Source organism: Oryzias latipes, chromosome 12, assembly GCF_053564925.1.
Source record: "Oryzias latipes strain Hd-rR chromosome 12, Olatipes_Hd-rR_3.1".
Lineage (NCBI taxonomy): Eukaryota > Metazoa > Chordata > Actinopteri > Beloniformes > Adrianichthyidae > Oryzias > Oryzias latipes.
This window is the reverse complement of record NC_136248.1, coordinates 6,328,906-6,347,954: the sequence shown is the minus strand read 5'-3', so window position 1 is coordinate 6,347,954 and position 19,049 is coordinate 6,328,906. Positions and strand designations below refer to the sequence as shown.

Below are 19,049 nucleotides of genomic sequence, written 5' to 3'. Positions count from 1 at the left end.
TAGTAGCCTAACCCTAACCCTTTTTCTGGCTTCTGCCAAGAAAGCACTAATTAAAACAAATTATGAGCGAATAAGCACTTAATAATAATCACAACAATAATAAACGTTTAGAAGATGATCTCTCTCTATGCTGCAGGTTTCTTTGTTTACAACAGAACTCAACATATTTTCTTCTACAGCCATGTCTGGTATTGTAGATAGTCCTTCGCATGTCCAAAGCATTTGTTCCGACCGAAAGTGTGGCGTATGTAAACTTCTATTATAATCGGAAATGTTTTTTCTGGGTCCATGTACACGATTTAATTCTAATCCGATCTTTGATCCCAAAGACATTTTGCACATGTAACCGCAGCTAGTGAACAGGTTTTATCATCCAGCCTGTTTAGGTCTCTTTATGTTTATCTGGAAATGAAATGAGGTTTAGTCTCTTTGGATATGCAGGAAGCTGCCTACCACCCAGAAGTCAACGCAGACGTCAGGAGGAGAGCTCTGCGCTTTGGAAACGAGTGTGCTACTGGATATCTGGGCCTGCTAGAACACGTGCTGGTGGTAAGACGCTCTCACCTTCACTCATTTCTGTTGTGGAAGAAAACAATTCTGACAGGAATGTTGGAGCCATGCTTGACAGAATGAATGGCTCCAACTTTAGTCGCAACGTCGATAGGGTGACATGTGGCACGCGGTCTTGTCTGTCCAGTATAACAATAATGTCTATGAAAGTCATAGAAGTGCCAGCATGAGGTTCCTCATAGAAATTATGAAGTCAGCATTAAAAATGGAGCAAAAGATTGCCTTTTTTTCTTCAACTTACCGCTACATTCTCCAATAAAGATCCATTCGCTCCTTTTATAAGCCATTCCATAAATTTTGAGGCGATACACAAACATGTTTTACTTGGATTAGTTGAGAAAAGCTCATATTTACAGTAAACCCAGACGTGTTGCTCTTCTCATAACTTACTTCAGATAATATTTCAGCTGTCTAAAGCCAATCATTCTCTAATCAGATATGATCACAATTACATCTTAACTTGACATTTTAGGGAAAGAAGGACTACAATAGAGAGAGAGAGAGAGAATCCACATTTACATGGAAGTCCTAAAACAATTCCTGCTTTGTGGTAAATGCACCTTCACATGGATTTTTGTAGACAAAGCCATCTTTCATTCATGACACCTTCACTGCCACGTTTGTGTTCTTGAAAAATCAACTACATCTGCTGTTGGATGGAATACATATCATTTGAAAACAAATCCTTTTATAAAACCAAAAAGAAACTTTCAGTTGTTTTTTCAGAGATATATTTTCATAATATTTTTTCCCCAAAATGTCTCGCTAAACTGTCTTTAAATTATCTTCTTAACTTAATTAGTTTCTTTTAGCAATCAGAGTTATATTAGGACCTGGAGAAACCTCTTTGAGCTCTCTTCACCTACTTAAGGCGACTCTGCAGCTGTCCTTGCAGAAAGATGCAGATGCTTTTGTAAAGAGACAGTGTCCCCGTTATAAATCCACTTTGCCAGCTGCTGGGTCAGAGTTTTAAACTCTTCACATGAGTGATCTGTTGCTGCAGCCTGTTTGCTAAATGCTTACTAACTCTTCTTCTCTGTATCTAAACCTTACAATCACTTCTTTTCTTTCTGTTTTCCAAATATAATTTAAACTTGCTGATGTTGGTGCCAGCCGGTAAGTACTCTGCATGATGGATCGCACAAGTGTGTGTCTGTCTTTTGTTTGGCACACTGACTTGTTCAAACATGTGTGACTCAAGCCTTGTCAGGTTTGAGGTGTAGATGGAGCCTGAACGTGTTGCAGGTGTGGGTCACCTGGTACCCCGTGTTTAAGTGCACGGATCGTTCATTTTCACTTTTTTTTTCTATGATCGTTTGAACATAAAAACCTGTAATGCAGTTAGATAGAACCCAATGGAACCAAAATAAAAGCATGGATTGTATGGTAAATAGAGCAGAGGAGAGACCATCAGTACATCATAGGAACTGTCCCAGCAGCTAAAGAAGGCAAGTCCAAAGTCCGGCCCCGTGAGCCAGATGTGATCCACGTTCAGATTTCCACCGGCCTGCAGGCGTTTTTCATTCCATCAATAATTTGCGGTCCCCAGCACTTTTTTGTACGTACCATTTCTTGGTTGTGGTTGGATGAATTCCGTTTTAAGCCGTTGTAAACCCGTTGCAACACGGTCATGTGACCTTTCTAGCTCATTTCTAAAATCTCTACAGTAAATAAAAAAGAAAAGTTGACAGTGAGGGCCAGAACTTCCAGGACAATCAATCAATCAATCAATGATACTTTATCAATCCCACATGGGGAAAGAATGGCAGATTTGTTCAGTTAAATATAAAAAACACTGTCTGTCTAATATACCAAGAGACTATGGCTGTTTTTAATGAATGTAATATCAAAAGGCACTACCAGACACACATGCTCTCTACAACAGGCTAACTGGGAATGAACAGTTCCAAAATATTTAACAAACTGTCTATCATTTCAACAAAATGTATTAGGATAAATTTGTTTTCAGTGTATTTGAAGAAATGTAAAGAAAGCCATTGCAATAAAAGGTTCTATAAATAGTTTATTTGCTTTTAATGTTGTTAAAATGGTTTAGAAAAATGCTTTCCGAATTGTTGGCTGTCAATCATTTTCACCTCACCAGATCTGGCCCTCTATGCAAAAAGTTTGGACACCCCTGATCTAAGGTCTAACGTACATAAAGGTTCACTCAGACAAACTTTAAATATCAAAATGAAAAACTGAATACACTTCCAGACTATTATGTTTTGACTAAGCATTTTAAAAGTGTCAATATGTCAGGTAAAAGCAATGGGACAAAGCACAGATCCATGTGGGACACCATGACTGACATTGGATGAAGAAGACATCCAGCCTGCTCGCTGTCAAACTCCACTGACCTGAACTTGATGTGTCCTTCTATTAATCTAAACTGATCACAGAGAACCTCACAACCCCAACCTCCAGCCAACAAGCTGGGCTCTGCGTCGGTTCTGATGCACCGGAGCATCAGGGCTTACAGCGTGCAGATTGTTGGTGTCTTTGTTTGCCTGTGGAATGAAAGCGTGGCTCTTGGCATATGTTTCAGCGGTGTAACGTCTACCTTCTGACGACCTCACATCAAACCAATGTGAGTGGCGTGTGGCCTGAGCCCTGTTAATTCCCTGCACCTGTCACTCTCTGCTCCAACCCGAATATCTCCTGTGCATGTAGGACAGCAGTTCACACCGGAGCAGCAGCACGCTGTCATTAAGTCAGGGGGAAAACCTCAAGTTTCTTTGATCGTCCAAAACGATCAACTACGTAATAATTGTTTGAATGTTTGGCTTTGATGGGATTTAGTATTTATGTGCTACATCAGAGCCTTAAATCATTTTTAACATGATACATACGGATTAGTAATACTCCACTGATGTATTACTCATCATAAGCTAAACTGGAAGCCTGACTCCATTTTTCCTATATGAACATGAGTTCAGCTGTGTAGACAGAACCTGAGAATTCTGGGAAGAAGGAAACAGATCTGATCCTAACAAATGTTACAGACAAGAAACAGCAAAGTGAAATCTTAGATCACTGCTGGACGACGTGGGCTGGAAAAGGATGGTCAGGGTTATTTAATGATCTGACAAAACAAGGTGTGTAAGAATGAGACGTATTTAATCTCTATATTTTTTTAATGATAAACTTTATGAAAGTGTTTGGTTGAAAAATGACCGAGATTTTGACCAAAATCTAATTTAACAAAACCTTAACTAAAATTGAAGTGAAACCTCTCAACCTAAACATCGTCTCTGTGTTTTATTTTCATTGTATCTTTCTCCCATCCTTTATAACAGGATAGAATCAGTGTTGTTTTCTCCTAAAATGTCCTAAAAAATTAATTTTGATTGAAAAGTGTTGTCTTGTTATCATCCTTTTGTGTGTAATTTTTCTGAAAGCAGAGCCTTTGCCTGGTGCTTGGACAAAGCAACGCATTTGATTGACAGCGCTCCTGAACCCCAAAACCTTTTTTTTATGTCTTTTATTCACAGATCATCCAGAAACCATCCCACGATCTCAAACAACAGCTAGCGACCTACTCTAAGCGGGTGGCGGGGAGTGTCACTGAGCTCATCCAAGCCGCTGAGGCCATGAAAGGTATGGAGTGGACCTTCAAACCAGCAGAAGACCAGAAGTGTTTGGTCCTGACTGAGCCGAGTGTAAAGATCATCCAGCATCGATTATTGCTCAGTTTGAAATATTATGTTTAATATCAACATACATGAGTATAAACCAAACATTGGTTTGAAGCCTAACTGTATCTGAGAACTGGACTGAGTGACTCCGCCCCCCTCTCATTTGAAACAAGCGCCTTGTTGAAGAAGACAAAATCCCATAGACCTATACAGAGAAATAAACAGCTGTAACTCAGTCATTCTGTTTGTTGGAATAACCATTCTTGCTCTGATGCCTTTTTTAACATGTTCTTGATAATCCTATTTTTTTTTTCATGATAATTTTTCTTTAGTGCAAGTTTTTCATATTATAAACTGACATATCAGATGTCTGAATAAAAGTAGGTGGAGCCTGCTGGCCCCCACGTGGAGCGTTAAGAACGTTATATTGACAGATTCTCCTGAGCCCCCTCTTCTAACGAGCTCACTCCTGATTGGTGCAAGTGTTTGCCATAGAAACAACAACTCAGACTGACTTGACCAACCACTGCTTACTATTGGCATCTGGCTCCAACATGGCGACGTTCGTATCACAAAAAGATGGCGAGTGAATTGACTTGATTTGTTTGGAGCTGGAAGTAAGTCCTTTTCTATGGGTGATGTAACACTCGCTCACTCCAGTTCTCATATACAGTCAACGGTTTGAGCTCTTGTGTTGCCAATATCTATACTTGGAAATGATGGCATATTTATTTAAAGCCCATTATTAAAGGATTAGAGCACCGACACTAAGGCTAAATATATTTAAAGATATTACAGTGATGATGGCTTAAGATTTCACGATCAATAAATCAGGTGAGACCGCTAAGACGTTTATTTACATTTATTGATCAATATAAAAAGGTGGAGTGTTGATCTAAAAAATTATCTGCATGGTATTTAAATTCTGCAGATTTAGAGGAGAGTCTGAGCTTCCTGTAAAGGTTTGGAACCTGGATGACAATGCCTTCAGGCCTGGGCTGAGCCAGTGTGATATTTGTGTCCCGTAGGAACAGAATGGGTGGATCCCGAGGATCCTACTGTCATCGCAGAGAATGAACTGTTGGGGGCAGCGGCAGCTATCGAAGCAGCTGCCAAGAAACTGGAGCAGCTGAGGCCGAGGACCAAACCCAAGGTTAGAGAGCTTTTTACAGAGCAGAGGCATCCGTGCTGGCTTTGTTAACCTTAGCGTGGGGTTACATGAAGCATGCGTGTCCAACATCCTCTGGGCTCCCTGCTCCACTGACCTTGCTGACATTTGGAGTTTTTCATGTTCTCTGTTATTCTAAACAATAAGTTCATGCATGAAGACCAACCCTGTGGACGTTTGGTCTTCTCTGAACTCCTTGATTTTCCTCCAAAAGTCGCCACATGATCTGAAACTGCTTTTGGTTGCTTTCCCTCATCAACAGGAAGCCGACGAGAGCCTGAACTTTGAGGAGCAGATTCTGGAGGCAGCCAAGTCCATCGCAGCTGCCACGAGTGCTCTGGTCAAAGCTGCTTCAGCAGCACAGAGAGAGCTCGTGGCTCAAGGGAAGGTACGTCTGAAGCAGGGATGGAGCCATACACAATTCGCTTCACAATTTGCCTCAGAACTTTTTGTTTTTGGATCACAATTTTATTTCTCTTCAATATTTCATTTGTGTATTACAGAACTACAAAATAAAACCCCAAAACTCAGAATATATATATATTTTTTGCCAACAAGCAAGTAACAATGAAGAAAAACATTCCAGCTCAGTTTTACCAAGTCTGGTGTGATGTCATAAACCAACCAATAATAAATCCTTTTCACTCTTCAAACATAAACCATTCATTTCATTTATTTTTTTCATGATTCGTGCAAAAATCAAATGTCAGTCCGAGTGTGTCTGTGTTTCCAGGTTGGAGCAATCCCAGCCAACGCGGTGGATGATGGTCAGTGGTCTCAGGGCCTGATTTCCGCTGTAAGTCTGATCCCTCAAATGAAGGAGTTTTTTTCTTTTCTTTTTTCTTTGGTTTCCTCTGAATGTCTTGGTGCTGATGCCCTTTGACCCCCCCAGGCTCGGATGGTTGCAGCAGCAACCAACAATCTGTGCGAGGCAGCTAACTCGGCGGTGCAGGGACACGCCAGCGAGGAGAAGCTCATCTCGTCTGCCAAACAGGTGGCGGCCTCCACGGCTCAGCTCTTGGTGGCCTGCAAGGTCAAGGCTGACCAAGACTCCCAGACGATGAAGAGGCTCCAGGTCAGTTACTTCTGCCAATATAAGCTGGGATGAATCCTGGAGGATGTTTTAGCCGGGGGTGGAAAGTAGTGAATTCCATTAACTCTCATTACTGACTAGTTTTTTCAGTACTTGTAACTTTTTTCCTTATAATTGAGTACAGAAATGAACATAAAGTTGTTCTCCGTAACACTAAAAGCCCCTCTTCTCATTGAATAGGTTATCTTTAGGGGCCATCAAGGTTGAGATTTTCTTATTTTTGATCATTTACATCAACTTACCTGTTCCTTCTCCAAAACAAAGGTCATCTCTAAGTGAAGAAGTTCCACTCTGTCATGATCGCTTTCATGCTTTCAGTGACTGTGTGGAGGTGTGAAACCATGTTGTTGAGTGAACACTCCCCTCTGTTAGATCATCTTTGTTCCAAACATGAGAGGTGCTTTGAGCCTGATGCACGTTCTGATGGATGCTGAGGTCATCTGCAGACCTGTGGTGGTTTCAGATTTGGAGTCAGATGGTCGAAATGCGACAGCTGCTGTTCATCAACACTTTGTCATTCTATTAGCTCGTTGCTGTCAGCATGATAACTGTAGCTTCTTTGAAAACGTCTTAGGGGGATCTTCTACCACATGACATCTGGAGGAGGGGTCTCAGTGTGCCTGGTTCTGGTCTAAGCCTTTGTGTCTTGGGCCACTCTGATTTCCATCATGGACTTGCTGTCAGTCCCGGCTTACCATTCATTCTTCCATTCAGGAGCCTCCACCTCTCAATGCTGCCCTCCTCTGAGGGCGGGTGGGGTGGAAGGCAGGGGTCCTTGCCTCTGCCTCTGTGGGTATCACAGAGGCACCCTCTGTCTTGCCCCTGGGGTTGCACCTTTCTTTCTACATTCTATAGCTTTGGTGGACATTTTAGTGGACAAACATACACTTAGATGTCTGCTAGCCTGTGCACCAACATGTGTCTGATGTGTGCATGTATGTGTCCATTCAAAATAAGTCATTTGTAAATATATGTCTGCAATGGTGAGAAACCTCCAAGAACGTTTTTGTTATTGCCTCTTTCTTTATCTCTAATCTATTTTTTTGTGTTTATTAAAAGAATCAAAAGAACATTAATCCCTTTTTGACTTACTGTTATCGAGACTTTTTTTGCTTTAAGTTGCAAAATCAGTAAATAGATCCGAAAAATGAGGAATTTAAAAGCTAAATCTGAGTGAAAGACATATTATCGCTTCAGTGAAGCTCTTGTTACGAGAAGATCACTGGTGTCACTGAAGTCACCTGTTGTCTCAAAGCTGAGTAAGAAGACAGCTAACCTCATGCAGCTTTGTGACGAGCTGGAGTCTGCTTACAACACTAAATATAACAACACGGACAGTTAAGAATACCAGCTGGATAATCGTCATCAAAAGCAGAAAACAAAGCATCCATTTTATATTTGTTCAATAGAAATATTTGGTTTTAACAATTTGTGTTGGCAATGATCAATTCCAAGCTGTGATTGAAACAAACTGAAGTTTAGTAAAAAAAAACGGATGTCTGGAAGTCTGCTGAGCTTCACAGGATCGGACATGGAGTCTATCAGGAAGGTTCGTGTTCTGAGTAAGGAGGACGTCATGATGTAACTGACTTAAGCTCTGTCACTTAATTAATAATATTACAGCTTTAGAACTCCAGTCAAACCCAAAGCATGAAGCAGCTTTTACTGAAAAGTAAGCAGAGTCAAACACCCTAAAGTAGGGCTGCACGAAATGAGGAAAACTTGCGATATGCGATATTAGAGATTAATATTGCGATAACGGTATAATTTGCGGTATATAAACAAATGGCAAAATAACCAAAAACATCATTCTGATTTCATTGTAACAGTTTAAAAATTATACTCCAAATGACCCTCGTCGACATAGGTGACAAACATCTACCATCATAGGCCTCCACCTGATTGGTCAACAACGTGAAGGCGTCCATCCGATTGGTCAAATGCATAAACGGATTTATTTGATTTGTTAAATGCTTCAAGCTGCCATAAGGTTGTATTAACACATTTAAGGTTTACAATTTATTGCGATTTTTGCTGTCTTTTGCGATATGGATCTTGCAGTGCTGGATATTGCGATAACGATAAATTTGCGGTATATTGTGCAGGCCTATTAAACATTTTTCTCCCCATGGAAAAACCACTGCAGTCAATGGGGAAACCCAGGTATTGGAGTTGTAAAAAAAATTGTCTTCAGACTAATACCGGACTATAGAGCGCACCTGGTTATAAGCCGCACCGCATTCCATTTTTAAAGGATAAGACATTTTTTACATACGTAAGCCGCATGTGCCCACATTGAAACGTGTTGTAGAATGAGGATGTGTATGTGCTGAAATGGTGTGCATGTGTAAGAAAGAGGAGGGAGCGCGTGCAGCGGAAGGCAGAGAGAACTCATGCAGTGCAAGAGGGAGAGAGAGCACACAGCGGAAGTGTGTTGGGGGTGCGCGTTTATGTTTGATATACAGAGTGAAGGGGAACTGTAATAAAAGAAGGTTTCCCCCGGAAGAGCTGTGAATGATTCTTTATTAACCCGCTATGGAGGCTCTGAGGTTCCGAACGGGGAAGTGAACCCCAAAAGAAGATACACCTGCATTTTCCAACCACCGTCAGAAAGAAAAAATTAATCGCAGGAAAGGTTCAACACTTACAAAGAAAGACGGTACACAGAAAGAGTTTTCACATTTTTAATAATATACCTGAGCTTTGCTTCCAAACAGTGCCTGTGACACGGCAGTAACACGGCAACAATATGGTAGTAAGAGCACTAACAGGGCTGGTTAAAAAAACATACCGGTAAAAGTCACGGAGAGAGAGAGTTAAAAAAAAAGTCACTGAGAGCAGCAGTAACTTATAGGCGCACGTCTAAGTGACACTGTCAGTGTCACTCTCATCCTGAGGCCAATTCTCTCCTGAGTAGGGCTGCACGATATGAGGAAAACTTGCGATATGCGATATTAGAGATTAATATTGCGATAACGGTATAATTTGCGGTATATAAACAAATGGAAAAATAAACAAAAACATCATTCCCATTTCATTGCAACAGTTAAAAAATTATACTCCAAATGACCCTCATCGACATGGGGGACAAACGTCAGGGTGGCTAACCCTGGTCCTCAAGAGCCTCAACCCTGTCTGTTTTCCAATTCTCCCTAGACTGCTCGATAATGATAACCAAAATCAGGTGTGTTCAGTCAATCAGGATGTGAAATCACTTGAGTCAGCCAATCAACAGCAAGCTGGTTAAGGAGAGCTGGAAAACAGGCAGGGTTGAGGCTCTTCAGGACCAGGGTTAACATAATAGGCGTCCATCTGATTGGTCAAAGCATAAAGGGATTTATTTGATTCGTTAAATGCTTCAAGCTGCTAGAAGATTGTTTTAACACATTTTGGGTTTGCGATTTATTGCGATATTCGCCGTCTTTTGCGATATGCATATTGCAGAGCTGGATATTGCGATAACGATAAATTTGCGGTATATTGTGCAGGCCTACACTAAAGCTACTTCAGTGTTATGTCACCAAACAGTTGATGAATGTATGTGAAGCAAATCCGACTAGAGAACTGCCATTGTTTGGCAACTAGCTGATAATAGAACTGAAATCAGATTACAGTTACTGATTCACCACCAACCAGGTCAGAGATGCCACTGATTTGACTCAAGCTCAACTTATTTTGCTTTGTTTTTTTTTAAGTTTAAGTTTTGCTTTCACTGTTTGGTCCCACTCCAATCATCTTTTGATTAATTGTAAAAGTTTTCCCAGAGGGCTTTTAATTAAGACAATGCCCTTTTTAGCCAAAATCCAAAAACCCATGTCGTTTTTCAGGACATAGTTTCTGCAGAGCAGCAGGAGTTCTTTAGAAATTCACCTCTGAGTTGTGGGTGGGACTGTTGGCACAGACAAAGCCCGCCCCCCTTCCCCTCTCCGTTTTCTTCACAAAACGATCTTTTTACAAGTGCAGTTTTTCATCTGCTCCTGATTCACAACGATTTGAAAAAAGAAATTCTCAGAAACATAATTTAGAGCTTAATTTTCTTTATATATGTCCTCCATCATCAGAAAATTTTTACACAAAAAGCATCATTTTCATCAGAGTGGGCCTTTAAAGTTTGCACGAAATTTTAAAAAATTGATTTTTTTTAAGTCTGATATTTCAGTGAGAATAAAATACAAAAAAAATGTTTAAACATTTATTTGAAAGGGGCTCTTTTAAGCATCAATGTATTACAAACTATTTTGGTGCCGATTTTCAGCTTTACATATTTACTCTGATAAAAACTGCATAGAAACAACTATTTAGCGCCTCCAAACTTAGATTTAGGTAGATTTTCCTTTAAAGATGTTTTTTTTTTTCACAGTGTACGTGTGCTGCATTTATAAAATTTCTATGCTGATGATACTGATGTACAGTATCTGCTGGTTAACACTGAAACATGCTGCAGCAGCTGAGCTTGTCGAAAATCCAGAGCATACCCAAAGTGTGTAAGCAATCTGGACTTAAACATTCAGAGCTGCAGGAACACATCATGCTGCTTTGTAAGGATTAGCATCCTCTATATTTAGCAGTGGGACTTTGATGCTCGGCTTTTTCAGTGGTTCTGCTGGGCTGCCCCAGAATTTAAAGGCCGTTTCCAGAGAAATGGAGGACAGGGAACCGAAAGCAAAGGTTTTTATTGTTTTTACAGCTAAAACAAGTCATGATTGAGTGTTTTTGTATATTTGTGTTTAGTACTATTATTAAAAATAAAATTCTACAACAAAGAAAGAATTAAAAACTACATTTTTTCATGAACTGCAGAAGCCCTGACTTGGAGTGAACTGGTCAAACTGATGTCATCCATTCAGGCTGCTGTGACCTTTCTGTGTAACTGATGCAGTCACTTGTGAGCCATATCAGAAAGCACAAACATCTCCTGTCCCCTCTTCCCCCCAAAAATACTATCTTTAAGGCCAAGTGGATGCTAGCTGCAAGTGCTTGGGCCTGTCCGGGTCAGCTCATATTCTCTGATCCAATCAGCGCCGGCTTATCTCCTCCTCTTCTGGGCCTGCAGCTGCCACCTCAGTAATTCCCATACATTTATGTCCACCGGGGCTCTGGAAACAATCCGCCCAGTCCACTTATGGCATCAAGAACTGGAAACATTAGTCTGGATCTATGATTACACCGAAGCATTTGCTCTGCCTCCATGCCATGAAGCTTTTTAAGGCTGTAATTGCTCAGTCCTAACTGTGACATCCTCTTTGATTATGCGGCAGCCTCTCGTTGAGAGGTGGAGCTTGAGAACGGATGGCAGGCAAAGATGCTGCAGAAACAATCAGAGAATCATGTCGATAAGTAGAGCTTAAAGAGGGCTGCCAAACTCGTTTAATATTTAGCAGATATTCAACTTTCTCCTGAGGATGGAAGGTCAGGTGTATGAATCACAGAACACTCTGAATTCTTAGTTTGCCAAAATGATGCCTCATTTAGGTGTCGTTAGAAACCAGTGACATCATCAGTTAGATTTACAAACACATGACCCCCACAGAGCAGCTTATTCACCATTTGATTGGCAACAGCGAGAGTCTGTTTTTTAAAAATTGTCTTAATTTTTCCTCCGTTTACAAACTATAGCATTGAAAATAATCACCAAAATTGTTATTGACCTACTTTTACATATGAATAAAGTCTGTGTCCCTCTCCTTCCGAAGAAACACATGGAAAAGCTGTTATTTGAAGTGTTCCTTTTCATTCTTCAGTTTTAAAAGTCTCTCTGTCTCCATGGAGATCACTGCCAGAGACGTGTCTGAACAAATTCCTGAGTTTAGAAACGTAATCCTACATTTAGAAAATGATGCAAAACAATATTAAAGAAGAACTGGACGGCTGCCTTTGACTTGCTACCACTAATTCTATTATTCCTTAGCTGCGGGGTCTCATTCTCTGGGATCACCGGCGCCCTCTGTCTTGAGGCATGTGTACTGCAGGCCTCACCGAGTGTATTTCTAATGCGCATTTTAGCGGATAAAAAGACTACGGTAAATAGTTCACAAACTGGCACCAATGTAATCAGACAGCTGGTAAGAAATAAAAAAAATGGATAAGTTATTAGAGATAAAGTGGCTTTTATGACAGAAAGACCCAAACAGAAAAACGCATGCGTCAGTCAGTGTGTGCGTGGCAGGGAAGGCATGGGTGGCTGGTGCCTCACCTGCAGCTTTGTCGTGTATTTGAACAGGAAATTCATAAATTCGCTTCTGTTTTGAACTGAGCTGGGATGGCATAAATAAGCGAATGCTCATAGAGCGTTTTTTTTTCCTTCTTTTTTTTCCCTCTTTTATCAATGGATTCAACGTTTTGAAAAGATCAGCCTGCTTGATCAGAAACTCTTTAAGGTGAATTTGATGGTTGGACCAAGACGGCTAAACGGAGCTGCTTGGTGTTAAGCTGCATGATGGAGCCAAGTGAACCACAGACAACGATAAACAAATGGAAGAAGCTGACATCCCTCTGCATCCTGCCTCCTTCCAGCTCTCTGCTGCTTGAGCCCACAGAGCCAAAAAAGGAGAAGTTGACTGCAATAAGAGGAAGTGCTTGGCTTTTGAGTCGTCTTGCTCTGCTGCTTGCTCATCTTTGCCTTTTACAGCTGTTCTAAACACTGTTGCAGAACTGCTGAGGTCGTCCGCTTAGACACAACTGGAAGTGATTATTCCCTTATTAGTATGTCTGTGGAGCTCTCCGGGAGATTGTTTTACATTCTCTACAGCTCCCAGAAGTCTTTGTCTTCCATCAAACTTGTGCGATATCTGTTCATCATGTGAATGTGCCCCAGGATTCTTATTTGTTCTCGCACAAGGTTAAGCTGTTCTCTGTGGAAAAAAACAACTTGGATTTTACTCAGCGCTTCATTTTAGGAAAAAATTGTGTTTAAAGTCAAACATCCTGAATTTGTTTGTTTGTTCTGCAGGCTGCAGGAAATGCTGTGAAGAGAGCATCGGATAACCTGGTGAAGGCCGCCCAGAAGGCAGCGTTCGACGCTGAGGATGACCAGGCTGTGGTGGTGAAGAGCAAGATGGTGGGAGGCATAGCTCAGGTCAGTCAGAGATCCCAAAGACTGAACGACACACAGAAAGAGAAAACATAGGAATGACAAACGACACAGAGAAGAGAAGAACAAATAATTCTTAAAGACAACAAGCAGCGAGACACCAACAGGTGATCAACAGATTGAGACAGCAAAGAGACCAAAACCACAAAGTGCAACAACAAACAGCAAAAGTATATTTTGCCTGATGTTTGGCTCTCAAGCATTTTTTGGAAGACAATAGACTGAGAAGAAAAAGCAAAAGAGTGAGGCAAAAACCAGAGAAAAAGACAAAAAAAAACCTCATTAAAACCAAAAAAAGTAGAGGGATGACTGAGACGAGTCAGTCAAGAGTTGGACAACAAACAACAATTGTTTTAGTCCAACATGTGGCTTTTAAGCTTCCTTTTGCTCTGAACACTGATGAATTCTTTGGTCCTGCAGATTATCGCCGCTCAGGAGGAGATGCTGCGGAAAGAGAAGGAGCTGGAAGAAGCCAGGAAGAGGCTGGCCATGATCAGGCAGCAGCAGTACAAGTTCCTGCCCTCTGAGCTGCGAGAGGACAGCCACGACCAGTGAGAGCATGCGGAGCCCCGAGCAAACCAAAAGCAGTGCCGCTCGGACCTCCTGCCCATGCCTCACATGTGCAGCCTTACGGTTCTTCGTTAACTCTCTTTTTAATAACAGATTTTACATTATTGATGTGCTAATATCACGATCCTTTCAGTACTTATTAAGTTATCAGCGCTTTGGATCTGTCTGGACGTCATTTTCCTCCTTTTTTGATTCCAGTCCTCGTCTTCACCGTCAGACTGTTACATCTCATTGGTGAAGATGGAAGGCAAACGCTGTCAGGGCTTCAGCAAACATTTCAGCTCGTCTATGCAATGTTTTTGTCGCGCTTTTGTTTTTACTAAGCACATTTCCAGAGAGCACCAGGAAGTGGTTTCTTCTAAAGTGGTCCGAGGTTTCACAGAGGTCCCGCTCAGTCGTGACTATAAAAATACATGAACATGTTCAGGTTTAAGATTCAGAAATGATGAACTAAAACAAACATGCAAATCAGTGTTTTATTTCTCTTTGTTTTAGGAACGAGCTATAGAATATATTAAACAGGGGTCTTCCTTTGTGTTAGGGTTAAGATCAGTCTCTCTTTTTTTTTTTACAAAACTATTGTTTAAAGATTATCAAGCCATATATTTAAAGTTTAAAAATTGTTTTGACATTGGTGATGACCTTCCTCAGTGTTTGCCTCAGCAGCATATGTGCCAAACTGTGTGATGCCGAACTGTTCTCTGTGTAAGCAGCGGCGCCTCCAAATCAAAGATAATTCCACTGAGGTCCGTCTGTGAAATGGGCCCACAGCCTGCATGCTTCTAAAGTACACAAGCACCTGTGGCTGTGCTTATCAAGTGCCTTTTATTAGGAATCTATGGAATCTAAGTGCTGTCCTTTTGGCCAGAAGTGCAGCGGTTTAGCACTCCGAACTGTAACAGCACGAGTAGCTTTGCTTTTATCACTCGATTGTAAAACAAACTGAATGATTATATGACCATGATCACTCCAGATCCCCCTCCCCCCCTTTTTAACTCACATTGACTTTACCATGCAGGTGCACAGCAGAACCCCTGATGTGCACTGTAATAGAGATTTATATATTCAATAAAGCCAGATTTCACGGAAACATTTGGTGTGATTTTCTTCTTATACTGTAGGGTCATACAAAGTTGTCAACCCTTGTGCTATCATATGGGGTCCAGATGACCCTGTCCTTACACTGACGTGTCGTCTTTACCATGACAAAGGTGGATAAAAGTGAAGAGGATTTCATGTAATCCATGGACACCAGTGAAGATCACAAATCATTGAAGAAAAAGGTTCAGTGCACTGTCTTGTCTCTCCCAATATTAAAGTGCCTAGGATAGCACAAGGGTTACACAGAAACCTATTAGGTAAAAGAAACCAACCTGTATTGTGTAATTAGCATCGATGCCTCATGGTGAAAAGGCCAGATGGGACCTCTCTGTGTGGACTTTGCGAGTCCTCCCCATGCTCATGTGGGGTTTCTTCAGTCTTTCTCCCACTGGACAAAAACATGCTTAACCTTAAATTGTCCCTGAAGAATAGGTTTGTCTGTCTGTAAACCCTACCTTCACCCCGATGGAGCTGGAAAAGACTCAACTGGACAAAGTGGGGACAGAAGATGCATGGATTTTTAAAAATGAACAATTTTTAACACATTTGCGACCTTGTGGGGTCCAGATGACCCCACTCTTGCATTGACGTGTCATCCCTACCATGTCAAAGGTGTATAAAGGTGAAGAGGATTTCATGTAATCCATGGACACCAGTGAAGATCAAAAATCATTGAAGAAAAAAGGTTCAGAGCACTGTCTAGTGGGGTCTAGATGACCCAACTCCCAACATTAATGTGGCACGTTAACATTGGGAGTGGGGTCATCTGGACACTACAAGTGCGCTGAACAAGCTGGTACCTGTCTTGTGGGGTCCAGATGACCCCACTCCCAACGTTAACGTGCCTCCAAGGCAGAGTGGGGTCATCTGGACCCCACAAGATAGCACAAGGGCTAAAGATATGGATGGACATTATGCTGTATTACAGTTATAGGAATTTAAAGAAAACCTTATTATTTTCTAGGTCAGTCAAGGTTTCCATTAATCCAGGCGACATCTTGAAGTTGCATCCATGCAGCAGGGCTGGGTCCTCGGGTCTCTGGTTCATATTCCAACTGGGACCCTTTCTGTGAAGAGTTTGTATGTTTTCCTGCATTTGTAGCCACGCTCACACCGCGGGTTCTCAAATGCGCGTCCAGCCCATTGCGTTCACACTGGTCAAGCTGGAAGGGGCTTCTCCTTTATTTTGCTACTGTTTACTAACTCATGTCCGCCACCTACAGTTGGAAGAGGCTCGACGCAAAATGTCAAAGGGTGCAAATCCTGTGAATGTCGTTCCAGGCTTTTTCTTTCACAGCTCTGTTCTGATATATGACAGACTTGGTGTCATAGAATTTCAGCCGGACACAAACCGCACTTGTCATTTGCTCCTCCTCCTGAATTTTTAAACAGTCAGTACCTACATTAATAAAAGGGGTGTCATCTATACATCAATACCAAATGAGAGTTCCTGATTGGTCAAAGTTTAAACTGGTTTAACTTTCAATGCGTTCAATAGCATTTTGTACATAGCCTGAAAAAGGTCCAAAAATATTTGCGTAGCTACTGTATGTGTGAACGCGCATTTCCACGTGTTTACATCGACTTTTCATTGGAAGGGATCACATGAACGTGCGTTTCCGGGGACAGTGTGGACGTTTCATCACAGGGGCTTCTGTCCGGGCACTCCGGCTTCCTCCCGGTCCAGAAATCATGCTTCAGAGGTTAACTGTTGTCTCTAAAAGGCGTGAGTGTGTGGTTTTGAGACAGACTGGTAACCTGTTCAGGGTTTAACCCCGCCCCCCATGAACCCAAAAGGGAGTTAGCGGGTTTTTAAAATGGATATATTCAACTTCAAGACACTTATAATTACAAAATGTTAAATTAATATTCTGAAATGTAACCCTTGTGCTATCCCAGGCACTTTAACATTGGGAGTTGGGTCATTTAGACCCACTAGACAGTGCTCTGAACCTTTTTTCTTCAATGATTTGTGATCTTCACTGGTGTCCATGGATTACATGAAATCTTTCTACGTTTATCCACCTTTGTCATGGTAGGGAGAACACGTCAGTGTAAGGGTGGGCTCATCTAAGATAGCACGATCAGATGAGAGGTGGAATAGCTGGAGCAAATAAAAAGCTAAAAAGAGGCGGAAGCTGCACTGTGTGGAGAGGCTGGCTGTGCAGAATAAACATGTAAACTGGTCTCTCATTTGGTTATTGTGTCCCGTTCTCCTAGTGAGTTCTTTTGTTGTGGCTCATCCCGCTGTGTGTAGTGGACTTGGGTTTGATTTCGTTACACCTCCCATATGACAACATGTACGGATTTTGTTTTCTTGCTTTTTGAGCAGAAATATGGTTTTCTGAAAAGACTTTAAGGTGGTATGCCAGAGATGTTTTTTGCACGGGGCAAAGGATCACTTAACATTGCATGGCATGCATTGAAATGGGTGATTCATTGAACTCACTTTGGATGGCAGTTTTCTAAAACAATAATTAAAAGAAGCTGTAAAGAACTGCCATGGAAAGTCAACTTTTGTAAATTGCGGAATAAAGCTTAATTACACGCCTCAACTATTTTCTGCATTAGTTTGGCTTAAATTGAGAGTTTAAGTTCAGTTCAAACAGTTCAGGAAAAATTGTTTCATTTCAGTCACTTATTGTAAATATTGATAGTTTTTAAGTAAGTACAGGCTTCTGTACCATTCCAAATAAATCTTATGAAAAAAGCTGCTTCATCACACCTTGCAATTCCACATCAGTCCACATTCAAAGTGAATGGGAGTCTGAGCTGACAGAAGATGAGTCTAAAATGCATCTCACACGGTGCTCTTCAAATATGGAAGGGATTTGGAAGAAGCTCACATGGTACGCCCCAAATAAAAAGTAAACAAGTAAAAACTCCACAATCTAGTTGGAGACAGTGTGGAAGCCCAGAAGGGAACCACACATATTTTGGTCATGTTCTAAAATCCTACGCTGTTTTAACCCTTGTGCTATCCTATAGGGTCCAGATGACCCGATCCTGACATTGACATGTTCTCCCTACCATGACAAAGGTGGATAAAGGTGGAGGGGATTTCATGTAATCCATGGACAGCAGAGAAGATCACAAATCATTGAAGAAAAAAGGTTCAGAGCACTGTCTAGTGGGTCTAGATGACCCAACTCCCAACGTTAAAGTGCCTAGGATAGCACAAGGGTTAAAAAATTTTCTTGGATACCACCTGCCCAACAGGGTTCCACAACTGGGAACACAGAAGACTCCTGCGGCAGAGTGGTGATCTGTCCAGGATGTCCTCTGCCTTTGCCCATGGGTGACTAAGATAGGCTCCAGCAGCCCTGTGACCTCTAAACGGACAATACGGGTTAAGAAGATAAATGAATGAAGACTGTGTTGAATGAATATCTTTACCTGGTCAGGATTTCCTTGTTGGTAGGCAAGAAGGCTGGGACTAAGAAATGGAACAAAGTGGACCCTCCCAGGAAGGATGAGTGGATGGATATGGACTCAACAGAAACATTGGTGTTGCAAATTAAATTGATACGATTCAATTTCATCAAAAAATGTGACAACTGGTACCAGTATGTCTACACCTAAAGCTTTGCATTAACAAAGAACAAAAATGCCCTGTTGTGTATTTTGTGTGTGTGTGTTTGTGTGTGTGTGATGCTCCATGTATGTAAATAATGATAAACAGAAAACACCTAATAGGAATAAAGTTTAGAAACAGAAAGTATGCAGTTCCCTCCAGTGTGATGTCAGACTCTTCTTTGACAAACCAGAACCAGCGGCTTCATCAGTTTGTTCTGCATCTTCTGAGTCTCATCACTGAGA

At 41.4% G+C, this 19,049-nt stretch overlaps 1 protein-coding gene across 2 annotated transcripts in view; it reads left to right on the top strand.

Annotated features, from left to right (window-relative positions):
- Positions 1 to 15,219, top strand: part of tln1 (talin 1) — a 77,138-nt gene extending 61,919 nt beyond the window's left edge. For both annotated transcript variants that reach the window (XM_078955969.1, XM_011482023.3), the window contains 8 exons: positions 442 to 549; positions 4,065 to 4,170; positions 5,237 to 5,361; positions 5,639 to 5,764; positions 6,110 to 6,172; positions 6,269 to 6,451; positions 13,419 to 13,544; positions 13,980 to 15,219. In XM_078955969.1, the coding sequence (XP_078812095.1) occupies positions 442 to 549; positions 4,065 to 4,170; positions 5,237 to 5,361; positions 5,639 to 5,764; positions 6,110 to 6,172; positions 6,269 to 6,451; positions 13,419 to 13,544; positions 13,980 to 14,114 (972 nt within the window). In that variant the 3' untranslated portion in view covers positions 14,115 to 15,219. The remainder of the gene's footprint in view (positions 1 to 441; positions 550 to 4,064; positions 4,171 to 5,236; positions 5,362 to 5,638; positions 5,765 to 6,109; positions 6,173 to 6,268; positions 6,452 to 13,418; positions 13,545 to 13,979) is intronic.
- Positions 15,220 to 19,049: the final 3,830 nt, after the last annotated feature.